The 18,151-nt window shown below is 39.5% G+C and overlaps 1 protein-coding gene across 2 annotated transcripts in view; it reads left to right on the forward strand.

The window, feature by feature from the left end:
- DOCK11 (dedicator of cytokinesis 11) overlaps positions 1-18,151 on the forward strand; it is a 525,243-nt gene that overhangs the window by 399,096 nt on the left and 107,996 nt on the right. For both annotated transcript variants that reach the window (XM_073599152.1, XM_073599153.1), the window contains one exon: positions 4,769-4,882. In XM_073599152.1, the coding sequence (XP_073455253.1) occupies positions 4,769-4,882 (114 nt within the window). The remainder of the gene's footprint in view (positions 1-4,768; positions 4,883-18,151) is intronic.

Below are 18,151 nucleotides of genomic sequence, written 5' to 3' on the forward strand. Positions count from 1 at the left end.
AAACCTACTTTGCTTCTGTCCGTGGGAAATGCCTGGGGCAGCATCTCAAAGTATATCTCACACTTGTTTAATAATAAAAGTAAAAAGAACAAACGTAGTCAAAACATAGCCAGTTCAGTTCAGTAACCGGAATGGATAGTCAAGCCAGAAGTCAGGGATCAATGTAGTGGAACAGCAAGCAGGATCTGGAGCCAGAAGGGATGTCAGCAAAGCCAGTCTTTAAAAAGGAACGCAGGAGATAGTTTCTTGTGATGTTGACCAAGGCGAAGGCAGAGATCCACTGGGCTGAGCGGCTTAAGCAGGCAGGACTGACTAGCAGGATATCATCAACAGCTGAGCCATGAGCGATCACGAGCACGAAAGACAGAACAGGGACGAGTGTGTGTAAACACACACCCTGTTCTGTTCTGAGAGGAGTAACAGATCGTGTGTTCCTATTAGCTAGGAACCACGATCTGTCACTTCTTCTAGTCAGTCCCTTCCACCTTCAGTTAGAAACACGTAGCAGGGAACACAGTTAACCCGTTCATCAGCCCCTAGTGTTAACCCCTTCCCTGCCAGTGACATTTTTACAGTAATCAGTGCATTTTTATAGCACTGATCGCTGTATAAATGCCAATGGTCCCAAAAATGTGTCAGAAGTGTCCGATGTGTCTGCCATAAAGTTGCAGTCGCTATAAAAATCGCAGATCGCCGCCAGTACTAGTAAAAAAATAAATAATAATAAAAATGCTATAAATCTATCCCCTATTTTGTAGACGTTATAACTTTTGCGTAAACTAATCAATATACGCTTATTGCGATTTTTTTTTTTTTACCAAAAATATGTAGAAGAATACACAACTGGTCAAATCTCATGGCCTAAACTGAGAAAAAATTAGCTTTTTTTTTTTTTTTTTTTTAAAAAAGGGGATATTTGTTATAGCAAAAAGAACAAAATATTGTGTTTTTTTCAAAATTGACGCTCTTTTTTGTTTATAGCGCAAAAAATAAAAACAGCAGTGGCGATCAAATGCCACCAAAAGAAAGCTCTATTTGTGGGAAAAGAAAGGACATCAATTTTGTTTGGGTGCAGTGTTGCATGACCGCGCAATTGTCAGTTAAAGCGGAGCAGTGCCGAATCGCAAAAAATGGCCCGGTCATTCAGCAGCCAAATCTTCCGGGGCTGAAGTGGTTAAACTGTTACAAATTTTGGTTTAAAGGTCGTAAAAAGGGCTCTCAAGACTTTGACTAGGAAACAAAATAGCTTAATCAAAAGATCTTTGCTATGCATTAGGAATATTATATACTGTTGGGTGCGAATTTCATGTGTTTAATTCAGTTTCTGGAAGCTTCTTGCTTGTTCTTTCTTTTTTGGGTTTATTATATTCTAAAGGAAATTAGCAAGTCATGACTAGAAAAGATGCCCACTTGAGACAGTAAAAATGTCTTGCTTGCAAGTTTAATTTAAATTGCTGTAAACATGTTAACAAAGATCCTAAGACAATGATATAGCAGTTTAATTTTTTTTTTATAACGGTGTTAGTCACATTATAAGACAACAAGGTAATTGTCATAGACAGTATATAGAATATACTGCATATATGGTCAAAATAGGTATATTCAGTAAGTGGCATAAAAAGTAATGAGCTACATTGATTGACTGTGCAAACCTAATGATCATAAATCTTCCAATCTGAGCAGGAATTTGGGAATGGACTACCGAAACCAGAACATCTAATACATTTCACCACTATGGAACATGTCTAGAGAGGTGTGTGGCTAGGAACCATGTATGTTGAGGACATTTGAGTGTGTTTATAGCTAAGGAGAAGGAAAGAGGAAGGAGCAGGCAGATAGCTTCCAGCTTCAGCTTATTTCAAGGAAATTAAGATAAGGCATAGCTTTAAAACCCATCCTGTTGGTTGTTCTCTACCGGGAGGGGTCATCTGTGGGCAGCATTCAGTGATAGTTTGAATATTGTGGGGCTGAATCACCCACTGGCTTATTTTATTTTTAAGACCCAGCAACCAGACTTCCACCTTAGTTCCTAAATTGGTTCCCTGTTGCAGTTTTGCTCCTACTATAACCAGTGCTCCCATTTCTTCTGTGCATTTTTTTTTTTAAATAACGACTGAATGATAAATCCAAAGAATCCCCCCCCCGCCCTCTAATTTTCATAGCAGAAGTATATACCTTATAATGAACTGCATAGATCTCACTACTGCAGTCCCTGGAGATACAAGAAGGCAATGTGAATTTTATTTCTCCAGCATCTGATAAAAACGTAACTATCAAATTTGGTGCGCTTGGTTCTGGAGAACCTTCAGGTGCTTGCTGTTCTTCAGTGCTTTAGATTCTGTTCACATCTAGGTGTTGCTCTTTTACAGGCATTTTTTTGGGGAGTTTTTTTCGGGCATTTTTGCAGAGATTTTGCAGTGTATTTGTACAGGGGTTTAAAGTTCAAAAGGTCACCAATGTAAAGGAATTAAAACGCCTATTATCTGCCAAAAAAAGCTCATGTACTTTTTTGGGTGACGGAACGCTCAGATGTGAACAAGGTCTATTGAAATTAATGGGATTTGTCTTGTTGGGCGTTTTTAGAGCTGAGGCTTAGAGCAGAAAAACGCCCAAAAACACCTAGCTGTGAACCTTACAAGTAACACTTATAAAAACAGGCAGATCATCAATATTTTGTATACAAATAACACATTTTCACACACATATCTACAGTTGCACTGTGTTGCATTTTATATGTGCCAAGTCAACTAATAAAAACAAAATGTTATTTGGTTGCTAATACTGTATGCTATCCATACACAAAAACACAGTTTAAGGGTATACGGTAAAAGCAACATAAAGATTTTTAGTACATGCTATAAATAGTACATTAGGTCCTTAAAGCAAACTCAAATGAGATCTTCTAGCTTTATCTCTTTATTGAAACATTTTTTTGTTTTTACAACATATACCAACAGATAATAAGAAAAACATACCCCCAAATTCCCGTCGCCCCCTCCCGTTCTCCCACCCGCCTGTCAGATTAATTAAAAATAAGGGAAAATATCTTCAGTTAAGGCCTTGGGTGTTTCCTGAGTGGGGGGTGTCTATGATCTTCTTTTGACACTATCATCCTAACCCAACTATTAAATCCAATCACCCCCATCCAATTCACCCACTTATCCATCCTTTTCACTCTCCTTTATCTTAATCTTAGTTTCTATTGGGTCACCTTCATCATTTAAGTTCTACCATGTCCTATTTATTAATTAAATGTTAAACCCTCTTGCTACCCACCAGAGTTTCCAGATGTTGTCATATTTCTTTAGTCCCCCTTGCTTCTCCTTAAGAATTACCACGTTCATGCTATTTATCCATTCGCTGCTGGACAGAGGCAGTGCTGACTGCCATATCAGGGCCATCAGCTTCTTGGCCTGAAATAGGCATCTCAGAACCGCGATCTGGGTGTTTCCTGGGTTACCCACTCCTTCTACTAATCCCAGGAGACAGTGCTTCGCCTCCAACTCTGTAGAGTTTCCAAACACCCGGTCGATAGTTCCTATTACCTCCCTCCAGTAGCGAAACAGCTTTGGGCATCTCCAGAACATATGGATCAGGTCCCCCTCTATATCCCCACACCTGGGTCAACTTGCGTCCGGTCTCCGACCAAACTGAAAAAGTTTACATGGTGTGTAATAGGTTATATGTATTAAAAACAAGTGTGACAACCTCTGGGAGGGGGAGAGCGATAGTATTGGAGCAAGTTCAAGAATTCTGTTCCACTGTATATCAGATATATTACCCACATTTTGTTCCCACTTCCTCTTGTGTGTAGGGGCCTCTATCCCTTCCAATCTCCCCTTATTTATATGTGGATATATCTTTGTAATAAGGCCTTTCCCTGTATCTGCATTAATTATCTTTTGGATGCCGCAACTTTTTGTACGTACTACATAATTCCCCAACCTGGTTGTATAAAAAGTGGTTTCAAAAAATAGACACCGTGTTTAGGGAACTGATTTGGAAGAGTGGCCCAGCAAGAATACGCCTAAGCACTTTGCAATTGCAGAAGCAGGAAGGAGGAGTAGCGCTCCCACACCCCTTTAGTTACTTTTTAGCGTCACAACTCCAGCATATAGGGGGCTCTGTAACCTGGAAGGGGGACAAGCAGGCAGGAAAATACTTCTGCAGAACTCCCCACACAATCTGTTAGTGGAAGCCTTGGAGGCGGGATCTCTCCCCCCGGGACTCCCTACCCTGAGATTGATGATGAGAGTGTGGGATACAGTGAAGGCAATACTGAAGTATAGAGGACTCATGGAGTATACCACCCTATGGGAGAATAGCAAACGGGGAGAATTGCAGAAGATGGGGGTGGTGAGGGAATGGGAGAGATGCGGAATAAAATTAGTTAAGCTGTTATATCAAGATGACACTTTGAAATCCTTTCAGGAACTGAGAGAGCAATTTGCATTGTCGAACAAATCCTTTTTCAGGTATCTACAGGTCAGACACGTATTGAAGGAACAGATTAGAAGAAGGACTCTTGAATGGAGCACGATACCTGTGCCCCAAATGAGATCTTCACATAAACTCAAACATCATATGGTGTCTGCATGTATTGCTGTTTTTAGTCTGGATACTTCTGCTGCAAATACCTAATCTGGGAGAATCAGCTTTGTCATATGCAATAAATAGGGAGGAAGCCTAATCCAAATGTGATTCAGATACTATGTTAGTTACAAATATATGATCTTGTGAATTAATTTGTTGTATTTGTTTCTCTCAGAAACTCACACAGCTCTACAGGACTCTCCACAATGCCTATACAAAAATCCTGGAGGTCATGCAGACTGGAAAGAGGCTGTTAGGAACGTATTTTAGGGTGGCCTTTTACGGACAGGTAAGTTGTGTGTGCAGTGAAGAGGCTATTTTAGACATATTCAATAATGCCATTTTGCAGTAATATTTTTGTATATTGCTTATTTGAACTGAAGAGTTAACCTTCATGCCTAAAGCCGTTGTTGATGTCTAGCTTAAGTAAGAAAGGTTTGTACAAAGTGGAATACCTTTGTATTCCTTGTTTCATGTGTCCAGTCGATAAAACATGAACCTGTTGGCTATGCAGAATGACTTCACATTTATGTGTTTCTGCTTTTTCTGTACACTGGCCCCACTGTTTTACAACATATGGAATGATCCAAAATATATTCCACATGCCAAAAAGTAAAAATATAAACACAGAACAAATTGTGCGCTTAGTGCAAAAGGAGGTAATGCAGCAGCCTATATTCCGGACACAAGGGAATTACAAAAATAATTACTCTGTGCAAAACCAATATCTCTGTAGTGATCAATACAAAAATATGTGTGTGAAAAAATAAGCTTAACTCATATTAAACCATAATAAACAATGTGCATCAAATAAATTATAGAACAGCAGTCCCATAACATATAATTCACCAATGCATAACAAAGAAGTAAACTTCAAAGAGAAATATATAAAAGTCCAAATGTAAAACCTTGAAAACTATGTCCACATGTAAGTCCACATGTAAGAATCCCAAATCACCTTGAGGCCGGGTTCACACTGTAACCCGCTGCGGACCGCACAGGAGCGCTGTGCATCCCTGTTCCCTGTTTCAGGGACGAATCGGGGCCGATTCTATGCCTGAATTCGGCCCTGAAACAGGGCCAAAGACTGTGCAGTGCACTCCGCAGCCGCCCCAGAGATATGTGAACCGGCTCCATAGGGAGCCAGTCACATTCTCCTGCTATGCGAATTGGATGCGGGGGAAACCCGCATCTAATTCGCATAGGTGTGAACTCGGCCTCACAGTGGAGCTGAACAGCGCAACTGTGCCTTCCAGCCTCAAAAAAATGCCAGAATCTAATGTACAGGGACTAAACACCCAGTTTGAAGTGTAATATTACACTACCATTTATTCCTAATTACATGCAGCCATTTCAGGCTTGTTGGCCATCATCATAGTACACCATGGCATCTGTAGAGTAGAGCTGGATCTGAAATGACCACATTATAAATACAATCTTGCAAGCAGGATTTTTGTTTTCTTATTGGGCATACAATGCCTATACCTACAAGCAGCAAAGAAAAGGAATTTACTTTTTGCTTGCGCTGTTTGCGAGTTAAATGTTTTGTTTTTTGTAATCAGTAAATAAATACTAAGCTAAACAAATTTCCTGCAAAGGCAAATAAAGAATTTGTTTATGCAAAAAACATAGACCTATTAGGTAGGGCAAGATTTGGGGCACCAAAGTCTTTACATACAAACTTCCATTTTGTAAATCAAGACTAGCCCACTAGTAAATAAGTGCATGTGTTTCGGACTTTTGAAAAATATGTGCTGGTCTTTGTATTGTAGAAATGTAATCATGTGAATAGAAACGATAGTTGTATCTTGTGTCTAGAACCCTTTAATACATCTTGTATTGTAATGTCCTCTGTCTGGTTTCTACCCTTCATTGCAATGGTAATGATGCTGAGTCATAAACATGTATTGCATTCCTGAACAAAGCATACACTGCTTTGAATGTGAGTAGCATGTTTTGTTCTTTTACTTAAAGTAAAGGAAAGCCACTAACTATTATTAAAAATGCTCCCTCACGTCCTACCTATTCTGCAAAACATATTTTAAATCCGCTGTGGTCTGCTCACATGATCCAGCATGATGCAGCTCTAGCTCCTCTGTGTCAGTGAACAGCTTCTGCAGGGGAGAAGATGAGCGCTCTCTTACACAGGGGAGCCAGAGCTGAAGGATCACGCAACTGGACTGGATTAAAAATGGGAAAGTACACAGATCTTTTTTTACACGGGATATGCAGGATGAGTAGGAGGAAGGTAGAGGGAACTTCTTAAGAATAGTTAGTGTTATGGGCCATACACACGATAGGATTTTCCGACAACAAATGTTGGATGTGAGCTTGTTGTTGGAAAGTCCGACCGTGTGTATGCTCCATAGAACATTTGTTGTCGGAATTTTCGCCAACAAATGTTTTGAGAGCAGGTTCTCAAATTTTCCGACAACAAGACTCGTTGTCGGAAATTCCGAGCGTGTGTACACAATTCCGATGCACAAAAGTCTACGCATGCTCGGAATCAAGCAGAAGAGCTGCACTGGCTGTTGAACTTCATTTTTCTCGGCTCATCGTACTTGTTGTATGTCACCGCATTCTTGACTTTTGGAATTTCCAACAACATTTGTGTGACTGTGTGTATGCAAGACAGGTTTGAGACAACATCCTTCGGAAAAAAATCCACGGTTTTGTTGTCGGAAAATCCTATCGTGTGTACATAGCTTTAGTCTTTACTACAACTTTAAAGGATTGGTTCACATTTGGGAACATATTACATGTTCTATTTGTTTTTAGAGTGGAACATGTAAGATGTTCCTGCTCCTGAAGCCTCTCCCCTATCTCCCTTCCAATCGTGACACAGGCCAGGGATCTTCTCCCCATACCCGCTGTCACAATTTGAAAAGAACATGGCCATGCTGGGCTCTGCCCACACAGCCACATCATTCATTCACAGAGTTTTGTGAATAAACGAGATACAAGTACCGACAGCCTTTGCGGCTGATGGCTTGTAGTTCTCAATGAACTACCAGGGTGCTGGTGAGCGCTCTAGTAGTTCACTGATTCTTCCTGTCATATAGTAACTGCCTGCCCGTATGAGGTATGGGCAGACAGCTACACAGACAGTCTGCAGGAGCCTGAGATTGCACCCATGATCTGCTGATTGCAGGTGCAATACTTTATAGGCTCCTCAAAGAAAAACATATTAAATGCACATTTTTATTATCTTTTTCTCTTTATCAACAATCTAATAAAAAGGTTAAAATAAGACCATTTCTTTTTCAGGACATGTCTTATTTTAGACCCAGAGATATGATCACTGAGACAATTTATTTTTTCTATACACTGCAGGCAGAACGTGGTGAGTACTGGGTGGAAGGGGATGACAGGTTGCTGAACCTATCTTCCTGAAAACACCACACCACACTGCCCTTAGGCCTGATGCAAGCATCGGGGTGGGACCTTGAGAGGAATTTTGAAAATATCAATGCATATCAGTCTGGAGGAATGGACATTCCTAGGTAGGCTGCATTTGCATATTTGCTAACTGTCCTTTACAATGCCCACATGTGATGCTGAGCCTCTGTGATTGAAAGAAGTAAAATCTAATGAATGAAAGGTGTATGCCAGGGACAGTAAGGCTGTGGAGGTAAGGGTTAGATAAAACTGGACATCCTCCAGCCAGGAAATATGGCAGGCTTTGAGTTGCTACATCTACTAATGCGCACTGTGAAAAGCTCATTGTGCTCAGTGAAATCAGAGCAAGCAATTTTCGTACAGCAGAGGAACCTGAACAACTTTTCAAAACTGAAGTTAAGGCAGGATTAAATACAACACATTTTTAGTATTTTGTTTATTATTTTACAAATAGCAAAAGTATGCCTATTTGAACATGTTATCCGGTTAGAAATGGAAAAACTGTAGGCATTGCATAGTACTGCACACAAGAATGTCCTATATGCCAGTCTTTCGGTCACTAGCTAATATGGAGAGCATGCTTCTACAGTTTTAATGGGCTTGTTGGCTAACTAGCTACCCAAGCAGCATGTGGTCCTTAATTTGCTACTGTTGTGTAGTTGAAGCATTGGGCTCCGGTTTCTGCTCTGTCTGGAACATGAATGTAGAGCTTACTCCTGAAGGAGCTGCTGGAATTTTGCCTGGGTTCTTTCCCTGTGGATTGCCTCACAGCCAGATACACAATCTCAGCCACACTTTCCTCAATAACCAGTCTAGGGGTGTTGTTTTTTTTGCTTTTATTTTTGGAGAACTTGGATAGGGTTAAGAGAATTGAGTGGGATAGTCCAAAAAAACAGAAACTATGTACAATTTATGGACAATTAACTCCTTTCTGAAGATCTGAAGCAGACGTCCTTGCTTGTAGCAAACTGTGGACTTGGCTTTGTAGTGGAAACAGTTAAATGTAAAGATGAAGCAAAAGTTCTTTTGCATATAGCAAACTGTGGACTTTTTTCTTTAGAATCAGATAGACTGAGCTCTTCAGGACACCAGCCAATGTCCCCTTTGAAGAAACACACAGCTGACTTTCTAGCACAAGGGATTGGCAGCATCCCTCCAATCTTTAGCTGAATAATTCATTTAGAGGGGCATGTTCATGTAAGGGGGTATGACTGACTGAATACACACCTTGATGTGCTTCAACTTACATCTTGGTTGCAACAGCAGTGCCTTCCTCAATCATTAATAATCACAAAGCAACAGAAGGGACCTGGGTTGAAGTGATAGGCAGTTCTTCCCAAAGATGACACTTAGAAACTAAAATAACTATTTGGCCACTTTGGTTAATCGTTGCAATGTGCTGAGAAGCCTGATTTTCAGGCAATGTCACATGCCTCACCAGTAAGCAGACAGTGATTTATTTTTGTACATATAAAGATGAAAGCAAGGGCTTATTATTTGATACTTTGACAAATAGTAAGCATTATAGAAATAATTCAAAATCAACCTGTCCATTACACAAACTTGCCAAAAACATTTCCCTGTGGTTATTTAACATTTCCTTGTCACGCATATACAGAGCTGAGCATTTCTGCTACAGCTATTTACACCCAGCGAAACAACCAGATTTCCATTACTGTAGCTTGTAGGCATGATAACTTTGTCACTCAAAACAATGCCTTTTTGATATGTATGAGAACATTTTCTTGTATTACCGGTCCAACCAAACCTTAGAATATTGTGTAATAAGTTTATATGAGATTTGTGTATTTCTACTGATAATGGGAAAAATATATGATTGCTTGCTGTTATGGAAATTATGTCTTTTTGCATCTGCTGCCTATGGCACTTGCCTACTGTGGCGGATGGTAACTTTAGCACTACAGCCAGCAGTAAATTTTTACTGCAGCCTCCATAAATATTGTAGTTTGGTTTACAAATAATAACACAGTAATTATATAGATTCAGACTGTGTTTGCAGGCTCCCTGAGTTGTAGTTTACTGTTTGTCTAAGGTACTGCTGTCTTTGACTGCTTGGCAGATTAGGAATGAGATTTGCTGATATCATTATTGTACCACTGACTGTTCCTCACTCTGGAGGCTTTGACATCAGGAAGCAAAGCTCTGCCTCTGCCAACAACTGCCCTCACCAGAGACACAGTGCAGAACAAGGCATGGTAAGTCAGCAAAGGGGAGAATATCCATTGCAGGGAGACCAAAGGCAATACTGCTGACTAGTCATTGGCCCTCTGTCTGCCTTTTTTTTTCTTTTGGTACAGCTTTTAGAATTAATTTCTTCTGATTTATCAAATGGTTATAAACAATATGCATGTAAAGTTCCATACTCCTTACGTCCCCTGGAGAAATTGTGCGTGGATAAAGCAGGGAAGAAGGGGATCTCTAGGATTTATAGAGTGCTAATAGAATTGAAGGGATCTAAGATACTGCCATTTGTTAAGAAGTGGGAGACGGAATTAGATACACAGCTTAAAGAACCAGAGATTAGGAAGTTACTGAGGCGGGTACATGTTACATAGGTCAATTATAAGATGCTAGAGTTAAATTATAAGTGCTTGGCGAGATGGTATATTACCCCGGACAGAGCACATAAGTATCAGAGTGAAACATCGCAATTCTGTTGGCGGGGGTGCAAAGAGATTGGGACGATGGCGCACATCTGGTGGCATTGCCCAGAAATTAAAAAATACTGGGGTGAGATTAGGCAAATCGCCAGTGAGATAACCAATATTGAAGTCCCAGATGACCCATGGGGGTGCTTATTTCATGGGATTAGAATGCCAACTAGGAAATACCTGAGAACGTTACTACCACAACTTTTGAACTCGGCGAAAAGCCTTATACCTAGATACTGGCAAGAAAAAAGGAGACCCATGATGCAGGACTGGTTTAACAAAGTAAATGAAATTCAAAGTCTAGAATACCTAAGGTTTAGTGAGGGGATGGGAATGGAAGAGTGTGAAGAGAAATGGAGGGAATGGGGAAAGTATAAATGCTCAATAAGGTGCGCCGAGGCGATGGGAATATAAAATGAAAATGACACGTGGCCCCAAAGTAGCTAGACAGTCCAATGTAGTTTAAGAAGAGGAGAAAAGTGAAGACCAAAACCGGTAGGAGTAAAGGAGAGGGGAAGATGGGTGTGGGGGTGTTTTGGGGGGAGGGTGAGAGGGGTGGGTTCTGTTGGGGTATATATTTTTTGTATGTGCATTAATGGTTGGTGCCAGCCGAAGTGAGGTACCATTAATTGGAGTATGATGTAAGACTCAGCAAAAACTAAACGGGGGAAGGAGAAAAAAAAAGTGAACCAACAAAAAACGTAAGTTAACGTAAATAAGTGTTTCGGAAAAGGTTCACTGAAGTGGAATAAAGAATAAATAAATAATTAAACAATATGCATGTAAAGTTCCATACTCCTCAACATATTCATCCCAGTTCCCGGGACACTGTCATCCTGACCATGACCCATGTTTAAAGGAGAAGTGTGGGGTACCAAAAAAAACATTCTTACTCCCCTCTAAGTTGCAGCATTGACACTGCAGCTGTTCCCTGTTGGCTGTCCCCTGCCGACTCTAGGTCTGAAAACTGATCGTTCAATTATTGATCCATTTTGAGCAGAGAGCTGTGACTATCTTTGCTCTGCCCCTCCAATGCTCACTGGAGTGCTGGAGAGGGGGCGGGTGCAACTGGCTGAGGCTTACAGCAGTATGCTGAAAGGCTGGGCCAGCTGCAGATAAAGTATCTGCGTGAATCCTGAATTTATTGTCTGGATCCTTCCAGAGACTGTAGTGGGCTACAGTCAATAGCGGACTTTAGCCTGCTGTTGGCTGAATCTGGGTCACAGGAAAGCACAAATAGGTGCACTCCTGTAACTTACAACAGAAGTATGGCCGAAAAAAGCGTTGATCATACTTCACTTTTTTATACTCCCAGCTTTCAGGCAGTCAGCCCAGACCATGGCTACTAATTATGCGGGAACGGTTCACTTGTGGCCGAGATCCACTCAGTTGCATACTCAATAACTCAAATGAGCGTGATGCTGTGACCTTGGGAGGCAGCCCATGACACAACATCATTGAGTAAGGACACTTAGATACGGGACTGTCCCAGGGAATCGGGGACAGTTGGCATCTATGCATTTCCTGTACCTGAAAGCATTGTTTCCATATTATCTGCCACCATCTTATGAATAATTTCCAGAATGAAACTCAGTATAAGATCCAGTTCAAGTATCAAACACTGAGTTACAAATCCTGTAGAAATATTTCACAAATTCATGCCTATGCATGTTCTAAATTCACTGGCTTGGCCGGTCCACAGTATAATCATTCAACCACTGCATGCAGTGCATAGCATTCCTTGAACCTTGCCTATACTCTGGCATATAGATTACCATTATCATAATGTAAGTAACATGGGTGACACTTAATTGGCTGAGGCTGTTCCTATGTTTGCATTTATTATATAGATGAGCCTAGGAATAAAGGTCATGTGACATAACATCATAGGTTCTATAACAGAACAGCACAATCATACAACCTTAGAGAACAATGTTTCTGAAATTTAGCTTTGATTTCTGGTGGACATGTCATGCATTATTAATATATAGTAGATTCCGCGCTCAGGATAGTAGCGGGTTGCAGCCCCCCTATTGGGTTCCCAAGGGAACTTACAGAAATAGAGATAAAGGATGGGGTAATTGGCACTACCCTATAGAACAAATGAGTATATATTATAGTAAAAAATAGTATAAAAGTGCCTGTCTGTAGAGAAAGGTGAAGTACCTTATCCTATAAGGCAAAGTGTGTGTATGTGTAACCTTCAGTGTTACGAAAAATGTGATAAAGCAAACAAAACCAAATGTGTATGTGACAGGTACACCAGATATGTATAAATAATCAGCCAAGTAGCATTCCAAATATAGAGAAGGGTGTGTGAGTGTATCTCTCAGTCAAAACTGAGCCTGACAACCTTGCATATAAACCAGTGTGACATATATATCTTCCACGATTAACCAACCAAATATAACAAGCAGATATCTTCTGGTAAACCCAAAACGTTGTATACATAAAAATGTATATGAAATATATAATTATATATGCACCAAAGTGAATGCAAAATATGAAATGCAAAATATATAGACAACTAAATGTATATAGTCCCACACAAACCGTGTGTGTAGAAAACAAAAAGTAAATTGTAAAAAATATAATTCAATATAAAAAGTCCAAGTCCCACATGTAACAATAAATAGAATGTGATCCCAAAATAGCCAATGGTGGCTTATAACAGGTGACTTCAGTGCTCAGCATGTAAGGTAACTCGTAGTGCTCCCCCCAATGGGTCCCCACTCACCAGACATAGTTACCCCTACAGGGGTAATAGGCAAAAAGTGGGTGACTATGGATAAACCTCCTCCTCACCTTTTTTACTATGCCATCAGTTTCTCCATCGGGCTCTTCCAGCTGTCCTCTCGAACTCAGGGGTGCAATCCGGTCAGGACCTCCCAAATCGTTCCACAGTGTCTTAAAACTGGGTCCTCATAAGAAGAAACAAGGGAGCTTCCATAGTGTAGTACTTAAAAGTATATTTTATTAAAAATATATTTAAAAACAGCAGCTTCCCATCACCGATTATGGCAAAGTACAAAAATTGCAATAGAGTATGCAGGAAGAGCCAGTCCGCAGCGTGCGTTCCACCTGTGTTCCAGGCTCTCTGCTCCCGGAAATGACGTGAAAGCGTAGCCCCACCTTACGCGTTTCATCACTGGACGTTCTCAAAGGCCGCCTGGACGTTCTCACACACCCTTCTCTATATTTGGGATGCTACTTGGCTGACTATTTATACATATCTGGTCTACCTGTCACATACACATTTGGTTTTGTTTGCTTTATCACATTTTTCGTAACACTGAAGGTTACACATACACACACTTTGCCTTATAGGATAAGGTACTTCACCTTTCTCTACAGACAGGCACTTTTATACTATTTTTTACTATAATATATACTAATTTGTTCTATAGGGTAGCGCCAATTACCCCATCCTTTATCTCTATGTCATGCATTATTATTCTTACACTGAAAGCTGGTAATTTTAACTGCCAGCTTCCTGGATACTTGGCAATGTAGAATGCTCAAATAAATGTCAGCCAAGCTGTGATAAGTATCTATTGTTTTTACATATAATTGCAAGCAATGTTGGACATACAAACTTACTAGCAAATATTAATACCTAGGTGACTTATTTTACCGCCTAAATCAATAAATATTTTTTTACTGACAAGCCTTTAAGATCACATTGTTATCCTTGTTAGGAATTGTGTAATAAAGAGTTTCTAAATCCATTGTACATATACAGGATCAAGTATTAACCTAGAGTTAGTTTTAATATTTTACAAATAATAAACATTGAGTAGAATACACTGCAGCAGAGCCATATGTTAAAGGTGAATAGTCTCACAAACAGCTAAATAGCTACCTGGAATACATATATAAGAGCTATTTAACCTGCAACATGATCTGTTATTTTAATTTTCTGAAATTTACAAAGTCCTGCCAGACAGCACAGACTGGCTGGCAATATAAAGTTTCTTTGATTTCATTATACTAAGAAAAAAAAAGACACTGTACTAGAGGTTTCAGAACACTCAAAAATACTTATACAATACTTATAAAGTGCTGTGCTATCCCTAAAATAAACATACATTCAAATGCAATAAAACAGATACACAGATGTTCCTGTATCTTATATGTTTAAGTCCAGTGCCATAAAAGTGCTTCTCATATATAATGATAGTCCACAATAGACTTGCAATCAACCCCACAACACTTCTTCCATGTAACACCTCGTGTCCTCCACGATACCACACACTAAGGCTTACTGGATGGTGTATGACTCTCATGTGAGAAGCCAGACAGTGCTTGTTATAAAGGATGGCAAGACAGCACTCGCACATTTTCACTTTTCCTCCAGTGACACAGCAGCATAGAAAGGAATATAAAACAGAACAGACATTAAAAACACTTACACAGAGGAACTGTATACAGCGTCCAGCAAAAAACCCCAACTCCCAGAATTCTGAGTAACAAGGCACGCACGCGTGGTGACGGTTTCCGGTGACAACTACCCAATGGAATGAATGGGTTTCTATCGGTGAGTTTAAAATAGGTACTTGTATTAACATACCCATTGTTAGCTGTATTCAAGTGATTCAAAAAATGTATCTTGTACTATTTGATTCACAATACAAGGTCATACCTCAATCATTAGAATTTAGTACTTCCATGAAAGATGCATCCTCCCCACCATCTTATTCCATGAGGGAGCTGTCACCATGATTCTTGGTTGAGGTCCGTATCCCGCAGTCAGTTTGTCCAGTTGAAACAAAATTGTTCTCTCCTGAAAGATTATCATTTTCAAGCAGAAATCTTGAAAAAAAGATTTCTTGATAAGGAGTACGATGAGCAGATGCTCAGTCAGACTATGTCTAAAGTTTGGGTGTTGGAAAGGGAGGATTTGTTGAAGGGTGGGGGGGTGGGGTTCGCCAGGGCCAGGACTTCTCCTTTTCCCTGATCCCCACTTTCTTTATCCAGCATCATACAATTAGAGGTACTTTGAGGAAACATTCATCTTTTTTCGAAAAATTACTGAGTTTTACTTCCCCTTTTGCAAGATAAACTTGTATCCTTTTTAAGTGTGTTCCGGCTTTGAGGGATAAAATTGTGTGTAATGTTGTGGATCCCCAGAAGGACCTATTTTTTCATTTCATGAATGGATGGGTTTTTACTTTTGCAAAAAATGTACAGTGTCAGATTAAATCAGGAAAAAATAATAAGATTCATACCTTCCATTCCACTAGAGGTCATACTCTTTCAAGTCATTTATTACTTGTGTCACACACAATCTTGTATATAATTGCAGTGCCCCTGTGGTCCACTTGGGCTCTGCATGTTTGGTTAAACGAACATGTAGGCAATATTCAGCAGGGTTTTTGTGGACATAGTGTGTCCACTCACTATGCGCTGGTCCATAACAAGGATCCCAAGGGGACTTTCTTCCTAGGGATTGATAAATATATCCCACATTGGCGGGATGGTTCGATTTAGTAGAGAAATATCTAAAATGGAGACTGAGTGGATTTACAAACTGCGGACATTTTCTCCTTACAGATTAAAGGAGTTATGGGATGTGATTGCTTTCATTATTAAAAGCTAATCCCATTTCATATTTTTATAGAATATATGTAGATAATTTATTAGCTTTTTAGTTATTAAAAAATCAGGCTTCTCTCCTTCTGCTTTTAATTATTTTACTGTATCAGAATAGATTTATTAGGTTGTGTATTTTTTTATTTATTTTTTTTTGTAAAGGGAAAGCACTGAAATGTCCTGTTTATTTTTTTATTAAAATTTTATATTTATTTTTGAATTACATACATTTTCTTAATTTTTCCTAAATTATCATTTTCGTATAATATTTATTATAAATAGGACATTTTTTTTTCCTGATGTATTAATTGGTTTTTGATATTTTTGAAAGGGATTCTAGTTGTCCATCCTTTCTAAGTTCTGGAGGTTCCCCTGACTCCCATTACATGTTAACTATATAAGACGAATGGCTCTGGGTGGCCTCGATGCTCCAGGTGAGGTCATACCTGACAAAATGCATTGGGAGTAGCAGGAAGTTGTGGCGTCAGCACGCATGTGAACTTTGTTACTCGGGATTCTGGGAGTTGTGTTTTTTTGCTGGATGTTGTATACAGTTCCTCTATGTAAGTGAATTTAATCTGTTTTAATCAATCATGGTGACAGCTCCCTAATGGAATGGAACAGTGGGGAGGGTTCATTGCCATCTTTCATGGAAGTACTAAATTCTAATGATCGAGGAAAAAGCTTGAATTATGAATAAAGTAGTACGAGATACATTTTTTGGATCTTTTGAATACAGCAAACAATGGATATGAGTACCTATTTTAAACCTGCAGATAGGAGCCAATTTGTTCCAGTGGGGAGCTGTCACCAAAAACCACGACCTCACCACACATGCTTGCCTCGTTACTGGGAGTTGAGGTTTTTGCTGGACGCTGTATACAGTTCCTCTGTGTAAGTGTTTTAATAAATTTTGCACTTCGATTTTACATGATTGGGAGTGTGTCTGTTCTGTTTTATATTCCCTTCTATTCTGTGGTGTCACTAGAGAAAAAGTAAGGATGTGAGCTGCGGTGTGCCGTCTTGCCATCATTTATGACAAGCGCTGCCTGACTTCTCACATGAGTGCCATAACCCTCCGGTAAACTTCAGTGTGTGGTATCGTGGAGTTCACGAGATGTTACATGGGAGAAGAGTTGTGGTAGATCACGCTGCACTGTTTATACATATAAATGGTTGAGTGCAAGTCTATTGTGGACTATCATTATATTTAAGAAGCACTTTTTTGGCACTGGACTTAACACAGATGTTATTGTATTTTATACATTTGTTTTCTTGAATTTGATTATATGTTTGAGGGATAGCACAACACTTTATAATGCATGTCTGTTATATAGTGGGGGTCATTTACTATAGCGCCGGGAAGTACTGGGCACTATTACATATAATAGCGCCCATTTTAGGCAATTAAGATTTCAACAGGCGAACGCGCAAATGAGAAAGAGCGCTATTTGCAGCGAACATAGGTTAGTAAATGCGCTAATTAGCAATTCCACGTATATGTAAATGCCAATTTCTACTAAGTTATTATATAGCACTGCACTGCAACCATGATCCATGTACGTGAAAGAAACATTTTTATGTAAGATGTGCTCTACCTTGTGTGTGTCTATTGATGTATATTGCAATTAGTATTACTAGTTTTTTTTCCTTCTTTTGCTAGCGAATGCAGTTATGAATGATTATTACAGAGTAATGTCTGCTATTCTGTAAAGTTACATGTATTGAACATTTAGGTTACCTATTTGTTGTATGTTGTTTTTTTATTTATTTATTTTTCTTATTTAGGTGACTATAAAGCGGTAATTATTTCTGTTCATTCTTTAATCATACTACACTACTATGCAGGTCTCAGCGTACTTAGCACAATGGGTTGGTGGTCTTCTCAGATGTCT

The sequence above is a fragment of the Aquarana catesbeiana genome, linkage group LG09 (assembly GCF_042186555.1).
Source record: "Aquarana catesbeiana isolate 2022-GZ linkage group LG09, ASM4218655v1, whole genome shotgun sequence".
Taxonomy (NCBI): domain Eukaryota; kingdom Metazoa; phylum Chordata; class Amphibia; order Anura; family Ranidae; genus Aquarana; species Aquarana catesbeiana.